Raw genomic sequence first — 18961 nt, 5'->3', positions numbered from 1 at the left:
GGAAAAAGTGTTGGGGAGCAACACAAGCATGGAAAAACTTTTTTGGGGCTGCCAGTAAGGGCTATAATTGGCTATTTGGTAGCTCCTATTTGGACTGGCAGCCTACAGACAGCTCTATTTGGCAATTATACTTGTTTTTTATGCAACCAAAACTTGCCTCCTTACCAGAAATTCAATAATGGACACCAACTTTGAGGCCACTGAGAGCAACATCCAAGGGGTTGGTGAGCAACATGTTGCTCAGGAACCACTGGTTGGGGATCACTGCCATAGAGGGTGTGTGTGCACGTGCAAATGTGCAACACAAAGTAAATGTACACACCCTGAGGTCTGAGGTTGGGAGAAGAAAGAAAGAAGTGCACACTTCTAGAAGATTTATCATGCGTTTTTAAAAAAAATTGCAACTGTGAATATACTGTGGAATATTTTTTAATAATGGAATGGGAATTGTCCAGTAAAAGTTTTTTTATTAGATTGCAGCGGGCACACACATTTTCTAGCTGTAGAGTGGCTATAGAAAAAGCAGATCCCATGGTCCAGGCTCCCCTATGCCCTTTCCCCCTCCATAAGGGGGTCTGCTTTCTCCGTAGTTATACCACTAGATTAGGTGCATTAGAAAACATAAGGAAAAATATAATTTCCAGATCATTTAAAAATTAGGATTTTTTATACAGTATTACATAAAGATACTGATGCCTAGAAATAAAAATAGAAATCCCTCTTTGGCAGAATATTTGCAAGGTCAACACCCCAATACAAAAAATATTCCCCTACAGTCCCGGGTGCACCCATATTCAGGTTCAAATGCAAAATAACTGAACAGTTATGTCCCATATTGCCCCCTCCCCTCAAGTCACTGGTTGGTTACTTCAGCTTAGAGAGCTGTAAAGGTACCTGCATGCAGAGCTTACAACAATATTGTCACTAGAGCCAAACCCCAAATATGTTGCAGCACACTATGGATTGTAGCTAAGTAACAGCTAGAGTCACATAGTTTGGCCATGATTGCTCTATGGGCTTCTAGTAAAGGAAGCAAGGATTTGAAGATCTTGACCTTAACTTGAAAGTCCATAGCCTGTTAGCAGTCTGATGTCTTTCTTCACCTGTCTAGGCATGGGCTGGCACACTGCAGATGTCTTTGCTGGCAATGACAACACTCTGCAACTTCTGTTTAGGTGAGATAAAAAAATGAATAGATATAGGATCCGTTACCCAGAAACCCATTATCCTGAAAATTGCTAAGGGCTGTGACACACAGGGAGATTAATCGCGCTGTGACAAATCTCTGTTGTATCAGGCGACTAATCTCCCCACAGTGCCATTTCACTGGCTAGAATGTAAATCGCCAGTGGGATGGGATACGCGGCATCGCGATTTGCCAAAGTCGCTGAAGTTTCCTCTCAAGGCTTAAGTTTCCTCTCACGGCGCCGCGTATGCCATCCTACCAGCGATTTACATTCTAGCCGGTGGGATGGCATTGCAGGGAGATTAGTCACCCACAACAACGGAGATTTACCGCAGCGTGACTAATCTCCCTGTGTGCACGACCCTAATTACAGAAAGGCCATTTTCTATAGACTCCATTAATATCAATTTTTTTTAAAAAAAAAATATGATTTCCTCTTTCTCTGTAATAATAGAACTAACTACTTATTTGCTGCAAAACCATTGGATTTATTTAATGTTAATATGATTTTTAGTAGAATTATAGCATACAGTTATGGAAACATCCCTTATCCAAAAAAAAACTAGCATACTGGATAACAGGTCGCAAACCTGTACCATGAAATTGTGCTCTCTTTACAAGAAAAATATCAGAAGTTTATTCATCGAAACAAATATATAGTTCTATTCTAGCTGCAATACACTTAAACTGGCATTTGCCATGCCTAAACTGCTAATTTGTGGATTCTGGAAAATGCCAGAGGGGTTGCTGTATGGTGCTATAGACAGTTACTGCTTATTGGGCTGGGGCACTGTTTGGGCCTCTGCATACTTATGCCAGGATCCCTGGTGCAAAGCTTTATCGACCTAGTACAAATGATTGCATAACTGATCATCTATCTGCCTCAGACAAAGTAGTAGAGATATTTTTAGGTAGGAAAATGTACAATGTTTATATAAACATAGGTAGGAAAATGTCCATGTTTATATAATAACCAATTCTTACCCCTTTATTCGTGGTCCAAGAAAGGGTGACTGCCCTGAACCTGACTTGTAGAACACATATATTGTAGCAATGGGAAAGGTGGCTGTGATATAACATGTATGGTAGGCAGGGACTTATTAACTCTATAGGGCCTGTGGGTAAAGGCCTAGGATGGGAATTTCAGAAAGGAGACACCACAAAAGGGGGAAAAAATGTCTGTTTACTCAAATGCTTGCTGCAGCCTACTACCTGGAAATTTGCATCTCTGCCAAGGGCTTGGTGCATATGTAATATGGCATTTGTACTAGGGGTAGGCAGATGAGGCATTTGCCTAGGGCACAACGATGGGGGGGCGCTGGGCAAGTACCTCTTCTGCTTGTGCTCCACTAGTTTGGGCACTGGAAGATCTAATATGCAAGATGATAAGATATGTCCAACAACTCACCACTAAGGAAGAGAGGCTCAGCTCCCTATGATTACGTGTGAACACGAAATGCGTAAGGCAATTATGGCAGAATTCTGCCTGAAGATTTGCTCAGTGAGTACCTGCTCTGCAAAAAAAACTGCAAGATCTAATGCAGGATCTTTTGGTGAAGCCCTGCACTCTCTTACCCTTTTTCCTGCTCACCTGTGTGCATGTGCCCGCTTGCGCACAAGAGGGGGGGTGTGCACTGGTTGCCTAGGGTGCCCGCTTGACTTGACCTGGCCCTGAATACACATCCTGTCTTTTGTTTTAGTTATTTTTGATGTCATTATTTTGCTTTCACAGTTATCTTACCATTCATTAGTTAATTAGTTTAATTAGATATAATGAATTCATTCTGTCTTTGTTGAGACTATTTTTGGCTTACAGATAAGAAGTAATTTATGCAAGGGTTTATTCTATGCACTTGTAATCTAATTATCTACCTTGCAAGGGCCAAATATAGGGTAGCTTTAGTTTCCCTGTTTAGCTCAAGAAATAACAATCTCCATAGAATTTTTCTGATTAAAATTGATGTAAAAGACTTGAATCACCAGCTGAAATGTTCCCGTGTATGGCCACCTATAGGCACCTTGGTTTTAACTACAGAAGAGCATAACGGTTTGAACTGGTACATAAGTTGTGATGCCTGGGAGCTCACCTCATATCTTTGCTGCATCCAAAATCTCAGTCACAGGCAACACTATATAGGATTTTATAGGCACAAAATATTTTTTTTACATATATTGATAAAATTCAAACAAAAAATCTTTAACACATAAAAATTCATTTACTCCTTGCATACCTCCCCCCCCCCCGCCATCCCATATATGACCTCTAAAACAGATGAGCTAGTATGCCTCCAAGTTTAATTGTAACTGGGACAGATTTAAAAAAGGAGGGATTCTGGGAAGGAGGCCATGCCTTGCCCCAGAACAGTCCATTTTCATTCAAATAAGGTGGGACTTTTTACAAGTGTGCTATTAGGGCGGATCTACAGTTCTAGCTGAGCCTTACCTTCCCATAGTACTTAAGACTGATTCCTAAACCAGTTTGCTACATAGCACACAATCTTGTAATCAAGAGAGGTATTCATTCCAGAGAGAATGCCAAGATACACAGTGCACGTGCGAGGAGAATGGTTAACCATTCCATGTAAAGATGCGTGTGAAACCATTAAATGGCTTGGTAAAGAAGCTTTGAGACGTTACATTAAGAACAAGCCTGATAATGAATTTCTTAGCTGTGTTGAGGATGTTAAGTTCTGTGTCCGGAGGTGTAAAGGTCTGGGCTTGCTTGATCTTGATGATGCAATAGAAGATGTTTTGGAGAATGATGAATTTCTTGAAGTTGGTAAGTAAATCAGATGTAAAACTTATCCTATTTAAAAATGCTTGATCTAGAGAAAAAATGCTTTTTCTTAATTTTGCCTGTGCACTGTATTACTTTTGTTACCCCAAATGTTATAATACTACCCAAAGCATCCCCAGTATTTGTATTCATTACAGAAAATTATTCTAACCAATTGTAGATTATGAAAACATAAACTTGAAAACATGAAATCAATAACATTCTTTATTGAGAAATACCTATGGAATTCCTATGGAATTTTTAGAAGTATATTTATCAACGTAAAAGTTAAAGTTCACTATTTAATAAATACACTTCTAAAATTCCCATAGGAATGAATAGAAAGTAGTTGAGTTTTTCCATGGTAAACTCTAATCTCATGTTTTGATAAATCTGCCCACGTCTGCCTGAGCAGAATAACATAGTGCACGAATGCTAGTAGTATTTGATTAGTTTTACTAGACCTGTTCTATACAAATAAAGCAAAATGAAAAACTACTGGTTAATGTGGTTTATTTTCCTTAAAAGGGCAAAAAAAAGCATTTTACCCCAATCCCACTTTAACAACGCTACACTGCCCCCAAGAAAGCAAAGTACACAACTTTGGAACTTGAGTAATCAAAAAATAAAGTATGAAAGCAAAGGGATGCGGTGCGTCTGGCTGGTCTGAATGTTGTAGATTTACCCACCAAAAAAGAGAGATAAAAGTTTCTGATATGATATTTTTATGTCCTGTGTTTGGGTTTGATGATGACTGAAACATAAAGTGTTATAAAGTGTTATAAGTCAGTTTTGTTTGTTTTTTACAGTTGTAGAAGATGATGTTACATCACCAGATTTCATTCCATCACAACCAGAAGGCTCCCATCTGTATCCTTTCAAACAAAGTACTTAGATAAGCAAAATATTCTAGTTTTATAATTGGTTATTGTATAAAGCTTTTGTTGTTATTTTAGTTTTCTTTAACATCTGTATAGATACAGTAAATACCAAGAGCCAAGTGAGGTAGGTGGCTTTTCTTTCTCATTATCCTTTAACATGTTAAATAGGGTGGTTATTCAGTTTACATAAGAGTGTTTTCATGTAAATATGTTGTGAGTCTAAATGTGTACAAACTGCTGACTCCCTCTGGTCTGTCAAGTTTCACAAATTAAGTTCTATAGAAACTTCTTTATAACACATTCTCATTGAAATTGCTTCCTGGGGGTTGACAGTAGGCACAGGTTGGTCCTGTTTTAAAGATAGTATGCAACAAGCTAGGTTAGTGCATTAGTAAACAATAAATAATGAAAACAGGAATCCAAGCCCTAGTTTCCATTATTACTCCATTCGCCTATATATTTATTTATTTACTGTTTATGTCTCTTGATCTCAGTATTCTCAGCCTGATCAAATTGTGTCCACTGTTCCACCCGTCGTCTTTGAGTAAAATTTCATTAGTTTTCTGCCTATTGTCATGTCTCTTACCTTGTCTCCATTTAGTCAGTATTGTGTTTCTACCACCTGTGGTTTGCTACCAGCCCTGTCTTGTGAATAGACCAATTATCTCTATTATGTTTCTACTTTAGCAGGATGTTTTATAATGCCCTTAAAGAGTCTCTTAGTTTGCAAACACTATAAAATTGTCTGAATTGCTTCTTACAAAAATACTATTTAGTTTAATCCACTCAAGTTCAATAATGATATTACAGTTGACAAAAAATACAAGATGAATATACAAGCTTACAGTTAGTACTGTAACATAGAGTACTTGTAGCCTAGAGTAGTCAGAGGGTCTGTTAGGTCTTTATCATGGCTATTCAACTTGGAAAGGGAGGCCAGTCTCCCACCAAGGTTAGGTGCCATTAAGTATTTTTTAAGTTTTAAAAGGGCAATTATTTTGTCAACCAAGAGGACCAGGAGTATATTGTTGGTGAAGTATTATCTATCTAGTGTATGGCAAAATTATTTTTTTATAGTTATTACTACATAGGAAAAAAAAGTACAATTATATGCTTAAAATGGACTCTATGGGAGTACTTTCTGGATAATGGGTTTCCAGATAATGGATGGTGAATTTTGGGCACAACCATATACAGTGGAAGAAATAAGCTTTTATATAAATACAGCTGGGACTCTTAAAAAAAAAGATAGTTTTTTTCTCAAAATGCATATGGTATAGAGCGTAAAGCTGGTTAAAACAAGTGTTCTTAGTCTGGGAGATGTTGCATTTTATTTTGTTTTATTTAAGTTTAATCATTATCAACTGAATGGTTATTTTTCTTTTTTCAGTATATATATGTAGATGGAGAGAGTTTGACACCCCAAGATGTGTTCAATTTGGGAAAAGGGCTCTACAAAATAAAGGTGAACACTTTTGCTATATAAGTATGATCCCTATTTATACTCAAAGGTCATAAACTCAAATCTATGCATTATTGTTTCTAAACAGCTTAGCCCAGAAGCTGAATTTAAAGTGAAGCAATCCAGGCTTTTAATTGAAAGTATCATCCAAGAGCATAAAGGTATTTGATACGTTTACTTTAGAAGGTTTTTCTTTTGGCCCACTGAATGCTTGCAGTGCTGGTCTAACCTTGCCTGTTTCCTTCCTTTAATCAGTGGTATATGGAATCAATACAGGATTTGGAAAGTTTGCTCGCACAGTCATTCCAGAGTGTAAACTCAAGTAAGTTTTTGTTGCACACACATTTTTCTCTCAATACAAAAAAGATTTGTAGGGAAGTAATAAAAATGCCCATTTTTAGTATGTGTTTTCTTCCTACCATTACAATGTTCCTCTAGTTTTATTCTGCTTTCTAAATTCAGTGACTGGCTTTACTTGGTCAACAAAATGTCATGAATTGCTCTATCTGCAATTACACTTGGGTTAGTTCACTTAAACAAATCATTGGGTACCTGGATTACCCTTTACAAGCTGTACCAATGTGTACTGCTTGTAAAAAAAAGGTTAACATTTTTTTTTAAATGTCACTATTTATTTTACATATAAATCCTTTCTCTCCCCAAATGTGATTTTCCCTGGGGAGAAAGGATCTGGGTAAGCCATATTGCTCAGCACAGCTGCTTATCAGTTTTCTGTGCTTCCCTCTCCACTAAACAGAATGGAGTTCAACTGCTCAAAAAAGTAGAACTCATTTTAAAAAATTGACACTGGTATCAGCTTTAATAAATGTGTTTATTGATTTAAATCTTAACTGAATGTCAGAAAAAGGAAATGTAAAATTTTGATTGAACTGTTATGAATTCTTCTGATCTATAAATCTGCCCCTCATTGTTTTCAAATACCACACAACAAATAATGCATTTTTTCCAATGGTTTTGTTTCTTTTTTTTAAGAGTACAAATGCTCTTAAAATAAGAAATTGTCTTATTTAATAATGTCAGTACTGCTTCTCATTTTTAACTTTTTTCTGTTTAGGGAACTTCAAGAAAATCTTGTACGATCTCATTCAGCAGGTAAAACTATCATTCATAAAAGGGTCATTTACTACCCCAAGTGAAGCTGAGGGCTTGCAAAGTTCACTCCTTGTACTTTCTTATAGTTGCGCTCAGCACTCCTGCCTTTGTCCTGCCTCCTGTTTTAAATCAATGATGCTGCATCTATTTAGTGCTGAACTGGCCCACCAGGATACCAGGAAAACTCCCAGTAGGCCCAGTTGTCAGTGGGCCGTCATGCTTACCCAACCATTTGCCTTGTATACCTGCTGTATATTATGGCCATAACTCAATTCTATATGACAAGAAATGGAGGAAAGGATAGATAATATTATGTAAAAAGAAGTAATTAAGAGACTAAAGAAAGTGAGTGAACATAGAAGGGGAAAGTGGGCCTAAGGTCTAAGGTTTTCTGGTGGGCCCTTGGCACCCCAGTCCGACACTGTATCTATTGATGCAGGGTAACCTTGGAACTACCACCACCTCCAAACCAGGGGGTTACGCTAGGGTTCTTACAGTCTTACATCAATTGGCTTAGCCCTGGTGCACCAAAAGAAACAGGCGCACACATCACTCTAATTCCAAACACTCAAAATAATGGAAACTAGACTTGGAAAACTTTCAGCACAATTGTGTCTGATTTGTATAGTAAGTGCATGCAAATCACTGGCCACAACTGTGTCAGACTCAGTGCCTCCTGGCAAGCATAACAACACTGGAATTCTGGTGGGGGGGAATGTTGCATTGTGGGGGAAAAACATGGTGATTCCGAAAGCACACTTTGCACACTGTGTCTCTGGTAAGTAAATGACCCTTATAATCTCAAAGATTTTTTTGCCACTCTTCTTATCCATACTGTTATCATATTATGGCAGGTGTTGGGAAACCTCTGAGTCCTGAGCGCACACGCATGCTTTTTGCATTACGGATTAATGTTTTGGCAAAAGGGTACAGTGGTATATCCCTGGAAACATTACAACAAGCCATTGATGCTTTTAATGGTAAGAAAATGTTGTCTTACATTATAAAAATACCCCTCAATATTATTATTTCTTTAAAAAAAATACAGAGAGGGAAAACATACAGATAAACATAAAATTTTATATATATATATGTATCTCGCTTTGGGGTCTGGGTATAAAAATTTCACATTTCTGCATTGGAGGAAGGTATCAGTAAGATTCTTGCTATGAATATAGTGGCTCAGTGAAAGGGGAAAGAATATATAATGTTTATGTGCATGAGATAAAGCATGCATCAAGTTGGTACAGGAATTTTAACCTATGGGTCTGGACCTAAATATAATCCATCACATTGCATGCTATCAGATCTGTTTTAATAAAGTAAGTGAATGTAAACCGGATTAAATACAACAGTTGGATAAATTAAGCTCAGTTATGGAAGGGATATGTGTTAGTCTATAGCTTGAACAGCCCAAATATGTGAATGAGCACTAATAATAATACTGTAACAAATAACCACATCAGGTTAACTGCTGTTTACATTATGCTTACACTGCCCTATAATTTAATACAAAATAACGTGATTAAATGTGTTTTGTTTTCCAGCAAGTTGTTTGCCATATGTCCCAGAGAAAGGGACAGTTGGAGCTAGTGGAGATCTTGCACCTCTCTCTCATCTTGCATTGGGTCTAATTGGAGAAGGCAAAATGTGGTCACCCAAGAGTGGCTGGGCTGATGCCAAATATGTAAGATCAATTTGATAATATCTGACAATATTTGACTGCCTCTTTCAGTCTAGCGATAGTATTCCCCCTGGTTTAACGTGAATTCAAACAATAGAACTTGTGCTAAACATACTTTTAGCATATTTTAAGCACAAGAAAAATGAAGGCTTTTGTTATCGCTTAAGCATAATAGGCAGATGGGGAGACTGAAGCTACTCAATGTTTAGTAATTGTGAAATAAATAACAAGATTACCAGCATAGAACCTCCTCCCTAAACCCTTCATTGTGACTGTTTTGTTAACAGCAGTTTATAATACAATGGCCCCTTTATTGGAGCTCCCTATAGATCCTATCACTTCTCTGTCCAGTGTGAAATGGAGAGTGGGCGTGTCCTAACGGTCCCTGCCAGAAGCACAGTAGGAGGGGGAGAGCCAATCACAGCCCTGCACTCACACAAGCAAAGACAGGCTTCAGTTCCCTATCAGGTCAGCCTAGCTGCTGATTGGTTCCTATTCTACAGAGCAGTGTACTGAGGGCCGCCGGCTCCCCAGCTCATCCAGAGAATTCAGCCAGCAAGAAGTGGAACAGATGGGCGGGGCTAATGGGGTTTTTGTGGAATTTCTCAATAAATCAGTCTGACACACAACTTTTTAAGCACAATCCTTCTATATTTAGAAGAGTATAATTCACTAGTACATTCATAATTTGTATATGATATGTCTCCTTTAAAATACAAATAATATAATACACAAGCAATCATTTAAAAATATATATTTATAAAGCCAGAAGAAAAATTGTGCAGTCACTGCTTTGCAATAACCCAAAAAAGGTACAGATTTCTGCATTATTTAATTATGGCTTCATTGCTTCCCAGATCGATCTAGCTATCTTTCTTTTGCCAGTCCCTGTATTTAGGCCCTGTATTACACTTGTACCTTGGGACCTGTTATCCCAAATGCTTGGGACCTAGGGATTTTCTAAATAGATGTCTATCTGTAATTTTGATCTCCATACTTACTACTATTAAAAAATAAATTAATCATGAAATAAAACAAATAGGGTATTTATGCCTTCGATCAGGACTAATTATATCTTAGTTAGGATCAAGTACAAGGAACTGTTTTTTATTACAGAGAAAAAGAAAATAATTTCTTATGATTACATTTATTTGATTCAAATAAATAAAAATGGGAGATAGCCTTCCCATAATTTGGAACTTTCTGGATGATGGGTGTCCAGATAATAGATCCCATACCTGTACATTTATTTTCCCCATGTCATTTTTACTTTTTTAGTTGTAACCCCTGTAGATATATGCTGTAAACTCAAAGAATTACAAGAATTACAAAGAATTACAGACAACTTTTTTAAAACAACCAATCCTTTTGGAAAGATTTTCTTACTTAGTTGCATAGTTCCATAGGGTTGAAAAAAGACCAGAGTCCATCCCTTCCAAGTAAACCCAGCACACACAAACCTATACTTACCTATCTATACACTTGCATACATAAAACATATATATCAACATCAATACTAACTGTAGATATTAGTATTATAGGCATTAACAGAATCAGCCATCACAACCTCACTGCCCACTACTTGTTTTTTTAACTAAACACTAATTAAAAGGCAAAACATGAATGTCTACTGATTTTAAAATATTGACAACGGAGCATATTTATTATAGTGTATAAGACAACATGCCCATAGCAACCAATCAACAATTCAAATTCAATGGTCACCTAAAAGATCTAAAGTTGCTATGGGCAGCTTTACTGATGATGGTAGCTTACACACTATAATAAATATGCCACTTTGTGTTATTTACATAGCTGAGAGAAGTTAGAAAGTTCTGGAAGAATATATAGGAATTATGAAAGAGAAGTCACTTAGAAAAGTCTGCTGTCTACTGACTCAAATATTTTATTATGCTTTTATTTTAAATTTTACATTAAATGTCATTTTAGGTTCTGAAAGCTCATAAACTAAAGCCGGTCTCCTTAAAGCCAAAAGAGGTAATGGCACTGTGTTTTGAATTTAGGCTCTTTAGCTGATTTGGGGTTATGATGTAATAGTTGACACACAAAACACATTTGTCTCTGTTCATTTTCATACAGGGCCTGGCATTAATAAATGGGACTCAGTTGATCACATCCCTGGGATGTGAAGCTGTTGAAAGAGCCAATGCTATTGCCAAACAAGCTGACATTGTTGCTGCCCTCACACTTGAAGTCCTCAAGGGCACAGTAAAAGCCTTTGATGCTGGTTAGTATTTAATGTCCGCCTGCTCCATAGCTTGACAATAATGCTATATAAACATACCCTGTGTACAAATAAAATTTTGTATTTTTTTTAGCTAATTTGTTTTGCAGTATTTCATGTCCTTTGAAATTGACTTTCCCTATTAATTAGATATTATTATTTTGTACATTGTGGTCATACATGTGGATGGCCAAACATAATTGATTTTCTTGTTAAAGCAATGGGCCAAACAATAACATCTCAGTCCAATGGTATTACAGGACATTCTGTTTTTGCCCCTAACAAAACCATTGATGCAGACTATTTAATAGTAAGACTAGAACTGCTAAACTGGCTTCCTATCACTCTTTGATTTGCCAATGCAAGTGTTGTTGGTGTGCAGGATTTGTTCCTTTTTCCAAATGCTAAAATATAATTGTTTTTAGATATTCACAGAATCAGGCCCCATCCTGGACAAGAAGAGGTTGCTTTCCGTTTTCGATCACTTTTGGATTCCGATCATCACCCTTCTGAGATTGCAGGTATTTGAAAAAGAGAAGCATATGGTAGCACATCTTTATACATACATTTAACCTACTTATTTAATCAAGTTTGTATTTATGTGTCAAGAAATACATAAATGACAGGGTGCAAGCCTTAATAGACATGTAATAAATAGCACCTATTCAGAGCCTGTTAAACACCTGAGATGCAGCTCTTTGTGCTCCTATAATAAAGGTACTGCAATTAGTACTGTGCTATGCATCTTGTACTAGATTTGCAAACTCTGTGCTCTGTGCATGGGCTAAAAAAATAGTATCAAAGTATCAAAAATAACATAGGATATTATGAAATCTAAATCCCCCATAACAAACCAATGTCTAACCATTAGCTAGCTTTTTGGTGTAAAAATGTTGTAGCGTGTTAGTTCTTGAACTGTATGTGTTCTTAATTGCAGAAAGCCATCGATTTTGCAATAAAGTCCAGGACCCATACACATTACGCTGTTGTCCTCAGGTAAGACATATAAATGAACAAAATTTGCCATGTTTACTCTTTATACACAGTAATGTGACTGGTTTTATGGCTTCTGTTGCAAATACTTCTGATTTTTCTCAAATAACATAACAATTTTGAAATATTTAAACACAGGTAAAATGTGGCTCCAGTTTTAGAGCACTTTGTATATTTCCAAGCAGGTCTCAATGACCACAGAGTAGACCAAGATAAAGCGGCACTGTGACACAACTGCTACACAAACTGTTCCAACCATACTGGGTCTCTGAACCTTACCTGCAGCCTTATCCACTCTTAGCTCTGTATATCACTACAGGATCCCTAATTTATTCTTGTATTATTTTTCAGGTACATGGGGTAGTGAATGACACAATCGCCTTTGTGAAGAACATAATCATGACTGAAGTTAACAGTGCAACAGACAATCCTGTATCCTGTTCTGTGAAATATTAATATTTTGCTTCCCAAGTAGCATGACCAAAGTCAAGACATAAGCAAGGATAAAATCACATCACATAAAATGTAACATGGGGTCTACCCGCTTGGTCAAATTATGCCATCAGGGTGTGCATGGCCAGCTTAAGGATTTTCTTCCTGACACAGCACTGTATATCCACAGGAAATTAATTTGAATGTTAAAGCCTAGAACCTAACAAATGATTGCTGAAACCAGTCCCATCTGGCAATCCTTGGATGCTGACAAATGCTAGAGGGGCTGCAGTAAGATGCCTTAAACACTCACTATTTATTGGGAGGGTGGGGGGGATGTTTGGTCCTCTGTGTACCTAAAATACCAGGGCCTAAACAGGCATAAATATTCCTGAAAGAATTTAAAGCTACAGGATTAGTGCAGTCTGTCAGGTTGTTCTAGGACTTGGGGGCACAATAAAAAAATTAGGAGAATTCTTTCTGGTGCTTGGAATTTAAAGTTGCCTGGGGAAAGAAAAACAAAGGTCAGTGTTATAGATATTTATATGGATTAAATGTAATTGAGACAGTTGGACAGTCTATGAATAAAGCAGATAAGTAGTATTTACCTAGATAGCTACAGATACAAACAAAAAAATAGCTACTGGAAAAACTTTATTTAAAAAATACATAATTACATCATAAAACCACATTTTTCTTAACTATTCCTCAAAGATGGTCTTTTCAGAACGAGGAGAGATAATTTCAGGTGGAAACTTCCATGGGGAATATCCAGCAAAGGTAATACTGTATGTGGTGATGTGTCCTCTAATTTTACCAACTGACCCAATCACTGAGGCATACAAACAGGCTTGTGTTTTTCCTTTCAGGCTTTGGATTATCTTGCTATTGGGGTGCATGAACTTGCTGCCATCAGTGAAAGGAGGATTGAAAGACTGTGCAACCCCTCACTCAGTGAGCTGCCAGCATTCCTAGTGACAGAGGGAGGCTTAAACTCTGGCTTCATGATCGCTCACTGCACTGCTGCTGCTCTTGGTAACTGCTTTTATATTTATGGACCTTTATCCCAATATATAGCTCCTTAGGTAAGACCCTGATAAAGAAGATAAATGTATAGTATAGGGGCATATGTTTATGACAAATATTTAAATAGGCCAGAAATTTTTGGGGCATAGTTGGATCCTATAATCTGAATGCGGATGAAATGGTTGAATGGCTTTTTTTTTACATAGTTTCTTCCATGTGTTGCTTTCCTGGGAATATAAAATGTAGCTAGTCAGCAGACATTTACACACTGTTCAGTCTGTGCTAAAATACAGTACTGTGATTTCTTCTAACAGAAGCATTGTATTTTCTTTTATGTTTCATGTTATAGTTCATTAGTATGCTTCCTCAGCCTAACATTGTTTCCCTACAACATAACTGCTGTTCCTTGGTAGTGCATTGCAAATGGCTGACACGTGTTGGAATTTCACTTAAGAAGATGTTTGTATACATACATTCAGTGTTATAGTTCTGAGAACAATCAAGCCCTACATTATTCTGGTTAGTTTCTGTTCTGTTGTAACTAAGCTTCTCTTTTGTTTTTTGTTTTTTTGTTCAAGTGTCAGAAAACAAAGTTTTGTGCCATCCTTCATCTGTGGATTCCATCTCAACCAGTGCAGCTACAGAAGACCATGTGTCCATGGGAGGGTGGGCAGCCAGGAAAGCTCTGAAAGTCATTGAGCATGTAGAATATGGTATGATGGGGAAAACAAATAATACTGTATATTTAAGGGATCCTAAGTCCAAAATAAGTAGTGTGCGTATGCAATAGCTATGGTGGGTTTGAGTATCACTGCTCTCACCAAGTGCTTCTTCTGGTTCTGTTGTTTTTTTTTTTACTCCTTTACTTTCATTGCATGAAACCCTCCAAAACATTAAGGGTGTGATTTTTCAATGTTCAAATTCAAACTTTTTTGCACTAAAACTCCCAATATTCAAAATATGGTTAAAAAACTTGAATGTTTCATATTTATTAAGTGCAAAAAATTAGAACTTGAATGTAAGACTTTATATAGAAGTCAATGGGAATTGTTCTAGGATATATTCAAGCCATTTTTTCAATTCTAGATTTATGAGTTTTTCAATAATTTTTTCCAAGACTATAAACTTACAAATTTGATGTATTTCTTTTTAATTATTCAGACTTTTAATAAATAAGCAAACATTTTTTTTATTTAAAGTAAAAGAAAACTCTAGAATTCACAAACTTGTAAATTGATAAATAAGCCCATAAGGCATGCTCTCTTTGTAGGTGGCCACTCATGCTAATCTTTCATATGAAGATTGAATTTGCTGTATAACCATAATGTTGTGCACAGATGAGTTAAGTATAGAGATAGGTCTTTAAAGAGAGACTATACACCCCTTATCAACACAAGCTTATGAATAGGGCTTATAATTAGTGCTGACCAGTTTTTGTCTATTCTTTTAATTAAGAAATATCTACTATCTGTGATATTTCTGGCACTAAACAAGAATATGGAGCCAGTTTCACTTTAGCACTTCCTGTCCTAAAGAACTTAAGGAGTTAATTAAACTAATTACTGTACCAGTTTATTGAGAAGCCCCTAATAATGAGCTTCAAACTGTTGCTTTGATAGCTGAATGTCAATTTTTTTAAATTAAAGAATGTAATTTTAACACAAGTCTTATTTAATGTGCTAATTTCTAGGTGTATACTGTCCCTTTAATAAGCAATTCTGATTATTAGATTGACAAGAACAGTTTAGGTAGAAACAAGGGTAGATTATGTAAGGAATAAAGTAACAGAGGTATAATGCAAATGAAAAAAAAAAAATATGCCACATATTTCTTACCCATTAGTCACTAAGAGGCTATAACAGTGGGAGGCCAATGAAGTGTATTATATCATACACAGTAATGTTTAATCATAGGCAAAGTATATTACTCGGTTTACTTACAGCAAAAAGCATTTTTATCTAACAATTCTGCTTACACAACACAGAGGCCTATTTATTAAAATTCATATTTGTGTAATATTCATATTTTTTTTGCTTTAAATAACCCCAAAACATGAATGTTACAGAATTTATGAAAAAATCTGAATTAAAAAACATGAGTGAATAAAACTGTAGAGAGAAAAATAGTGAATACCTTGAATTCATGATTTTCATGTCATTTTTAATGGGTTGCAAAGCTTGAAAAAAAAAAATCAAAAACCTCTAACTTAATAGTTTAAATTTTGGCTAGGACAGCTTTGACTTCTACATGATCTCAGATGTAAACAGTTTTTTTTCTAATTTTTTTTGCATAGTAAATATCTTTCTTTTTTTTTTAAAACCAAAATTTATATTAATGATAATTAATGGAAACTTAAATCGTGAAAAAAATGTGATTGTTGATAAAAAAAAAAACCATAGTGTAAGTAGTATTTAATGCAAATTAAAGTTGCTCATGTGCAAGAACCTGTACATCTTGTTCATTTGCTACAAAACTGCCAATATAACCCCCGTCCATCATAAACATTAACTCCATAACCTTTTTTTTTTTTTATTGCTTTTCAAACTATTGCTGACCATGTTATTATCCAACTTTTCAGTGGTGGCCATTGAGCTGCTTGCCGCATGTCAGGGGATGGAATTTCGGCGCCCACTCCAAACCACAACTCCACTGGAAAAGGTGTATGAGCTTGTGCGCTCAGCTGTGAGGTAAAAAACTGTTCTCAGCCTTTGGTGTTTTTCATGAGAGCTTTTCAGTGTTGACCAATGTCCATTATTTACTCTGCTTCAGGCCTTGGATGAAAGACCGTTTTATGGCTCCAGATATAGAAAGAGTGCACAGATTGCTTTTGGACCAAAAGGTAAGTTTTTTCCTCTGCATTTAAAAAGGCCTAAATGACTTTTTTTAGATCTAAAAAATTCTCTAGCTCAGATATGTAAAGTACCTGTCTCATGTGTATGTTACTCCTAATGCTGATCCTAATTTGTAAGACAACAAGGTTAGAATTTTATTATAGTGCTCTACTTTGTAAGGCGCATATGAAAATCACTCATTTATCCATTTATACTTAATGTATTGATCATTCCTTTAACACACAAACTACAAGCTTTAAAGGTACATCCTACAACAGCAGGTATTACACTACTGTTCTCTATGAACTGAGGGAGCTGTTTTTGTGGATGCAAAACATAGCTGCTCTACTGCTAAAACATGTACTGTAGAACCCAGATTCTAAATTTTCCTTCAAAACAATCTAAATTCTGTGGAACTGCTCAATCTACATTTTCTTGCAAAACAGCACTGTGAAACTGTTAAATCTGGGAAAGAAAAAATGCAGTTTGCCTATGTGGGATCGGAAAAAAATCCACTCCAAAACACATTAAATCCAGGAGTGTAAAATCAGGGTTCTACTGTTTTTTTAACATTTCTTAAAAAAATCTAGTGAATGTAAACCCTGGCTTCCACTTGGAAATAGTATATTGCCCCTTTAAACTTTGCTCGCCAAGGGTGCATTTTTTTTGCAGTTTAATGCATGATGTGGTCAGCTTACTGTATATGGTTACAGCCTGTGTATCACAGTGTGTACTAGCTATTAAAAATTAAACATGTTACTGCCATTCATGGTTACTTTATATATACTTATTTATGTACATATCTATATATAATACTCTAGAGTTGAGTCTTTCCATTCTCTTCAATATTACGTATACTGTACTAATTCTAGCCTTATGCTTACAGCAACTTTGGTGACTGACACTTCTGCACGTTAACTGTATAATTCAGATTTGTATAAATAAAACATTTCTTGTTTCAATAAAGCCAAATAGATAAGTTTACATATAAGCATTTGTGGAAGGAATGACCTATGAATAGTCTCAGAGGAGAGTATCAGGCAACAACAGATTTGCATTTAGACTGGCTAAAGCCTTCTATTACATTTTTTTACATTATTAGAAGTTTTACTGATTTCCTTGCTTTGTTCTATAGGTTTGGGAGGTAGCAGAACCCTATATTGAAAAATATAGAAAAGAGCACAGTCTTGCATCAAGATCTCTCTCTTCCCTGGCTTCTTCACTGGACTGCATCTCACTGAGTAACTTCAATCTACATGATAATGAGTCTTCATGAGAACCTTACAGACAATATTGTAAATGAGATCTACTACATGCAGCCAACTTGTCGAAGTGTTTAACATTAGAAACTTTAGAGACAGCTGAAAAATATTCAGCTGAGACCTGCATTTAGCTTGCTATTGTGTATTCTTACCAAGCTTCACTTTATTCAAAGTGGAAATGGATTTCTAGCAATGAATGCAGCATTTAATAAATGTTTTGTGTATCACATTTCCCTGAGATATTTACACATTAAAATAAGGATTATGCACCACCCTCAGGGATGTTCAAGCTGCAGCCCTCCAGCTATTGCTGCACTGCAACTCCCAGAATCCTGCAGACAACAGAAGGCCATGAGGGAATTATGGGCATTTTAATTAAACAACCGGAGGACCACAGGATGGACATCCCTGCGCTTAAAAACAGCAGTGTCATGTAACGGCAAAAGTGCAGAAACTACCATAGTATGGTGCTACTCTATAATTCAGCAAGAATTCAAAGTAATGAAGGAACAGGAAATATACAGATCCTATGGAAAATGCTAAAAATATACTGTTAAAAAATATACATTTGACAGCCAATAGTATTTAAATAAAAATGCTTTGTTTTCTTATTGGCAAACAATTTCTTCCAGACTTTGGTTACATTAAAACCTTGTTTAGCCGACAATACACATGAATATTTGCTCAGTTGACAAGGCTGTATAATGGAATGTGCTCCAATCCAAGTTTTATTCACCTCAGACCAATGACTAGACTATAAGATGGTCTGTGCACACCCGTCAGCTGGGGACCAAATCCATTGCTCATTACAGTCCTCTGATAAAATTCTGTAGCCTACCCTCAGGTACCTGCAGAGTTCTCAAGCAAAAATAATAATTTACGAAGTGCAGCTTAATTACAGGTAAATTGCAGACTGGATTGTAGACATAGTATGTCTTAACATAGTATTTCTTAACAAATTTCTGAAGTTTTAATTTATATTATTCAGGACTTCACTCAATTCTTTCCTTCTCAATAAATGACCCATCAAAGATCTATTTCAAAATGCCCCAACCAGCAGGGAATGCATA

General features: G+C 36.2%; 1 protein-coding gene across 2 annotated transcripts; it reads left to right on the top strand.

Moving 5' to 3' along the window:
• Positions 1-3682: 3682 nt before the first annotated feature.
• hal.1 (histidine ammonia-lyase, gene 1) lies at positions 3683-18507 on the top strand. 2 transcript variants are annotated; one of them, NM_001127093.1, is given in 20 exon segments: positions 3683-3965; positions 4772-4832; positions 4940-4967; positions 6234-6308; positions 6394-6466; positions 6561-6627; positions 7381-7418; positions 8273-8398; positions 8966-9105; positions 11053-11100; positions 11203-11350; positions 11773-11868; positions 12285-12343; positions 12692-12772; positions 13487-13552; positions 13642-13807; positions 14377-14511; positions 16377-16485; positions 16568-16637; positions 17765-18502. In NM_001127093.1, coding segments are annotated over 20 exon segments (1974 nt in total). In that variant the 5' UTR covers positions 3683-3718; the 3' UTR covers positions 17906-18502.
• The last annotated feature ends 454 nt before the right edge of the window (positions 18508-18961 follow it).

The sequence above is a fragment of the Xenopus tropicalis genome, chromosome 3 (assembly GCF_000004195.4).
Source record: "Xenopus tropicalis strain Nigerian chromosome 3, UCB_Xtro_10.0, whole genome shotgun sequence".
Lineage (NCBI taxonomy): Eukaryota > Metazoa > Chordata > Amphibia > Anura > Pipidae > Xenopus > Xenopus tropicalis.
This window is presented reverse-complemented; position numbering and strand designations above follow the sequence as displayed.

What these genes read in the sequence shown, in the direction of transcription:
- hal.1 (XM_031897652.1), top strand. Translation starts at nt 4,781, where the DNA reads ATGATGTTACATCACCAGATTTCATTCCATCACAACCAGAAGGCTCCC. An exon ending in GCTGGGCTGATGCCAAATAT is followed by an intron (nt 9,106 to 11,052) that starts GTAAGATCAATT and finishes ATGTCATTTTAG; the next exon opens with GTTCTGAAAGCTCATAAACT. An exon ending in AGTAAAAGCCTTTGATGCTG is followed by an intron (nt 11,351 to 11,772) that starts GTTAGTATTTAA and finishes AATTGTTTTTAG; the next exon opens with ATATTCACAGAATCAGGCCC.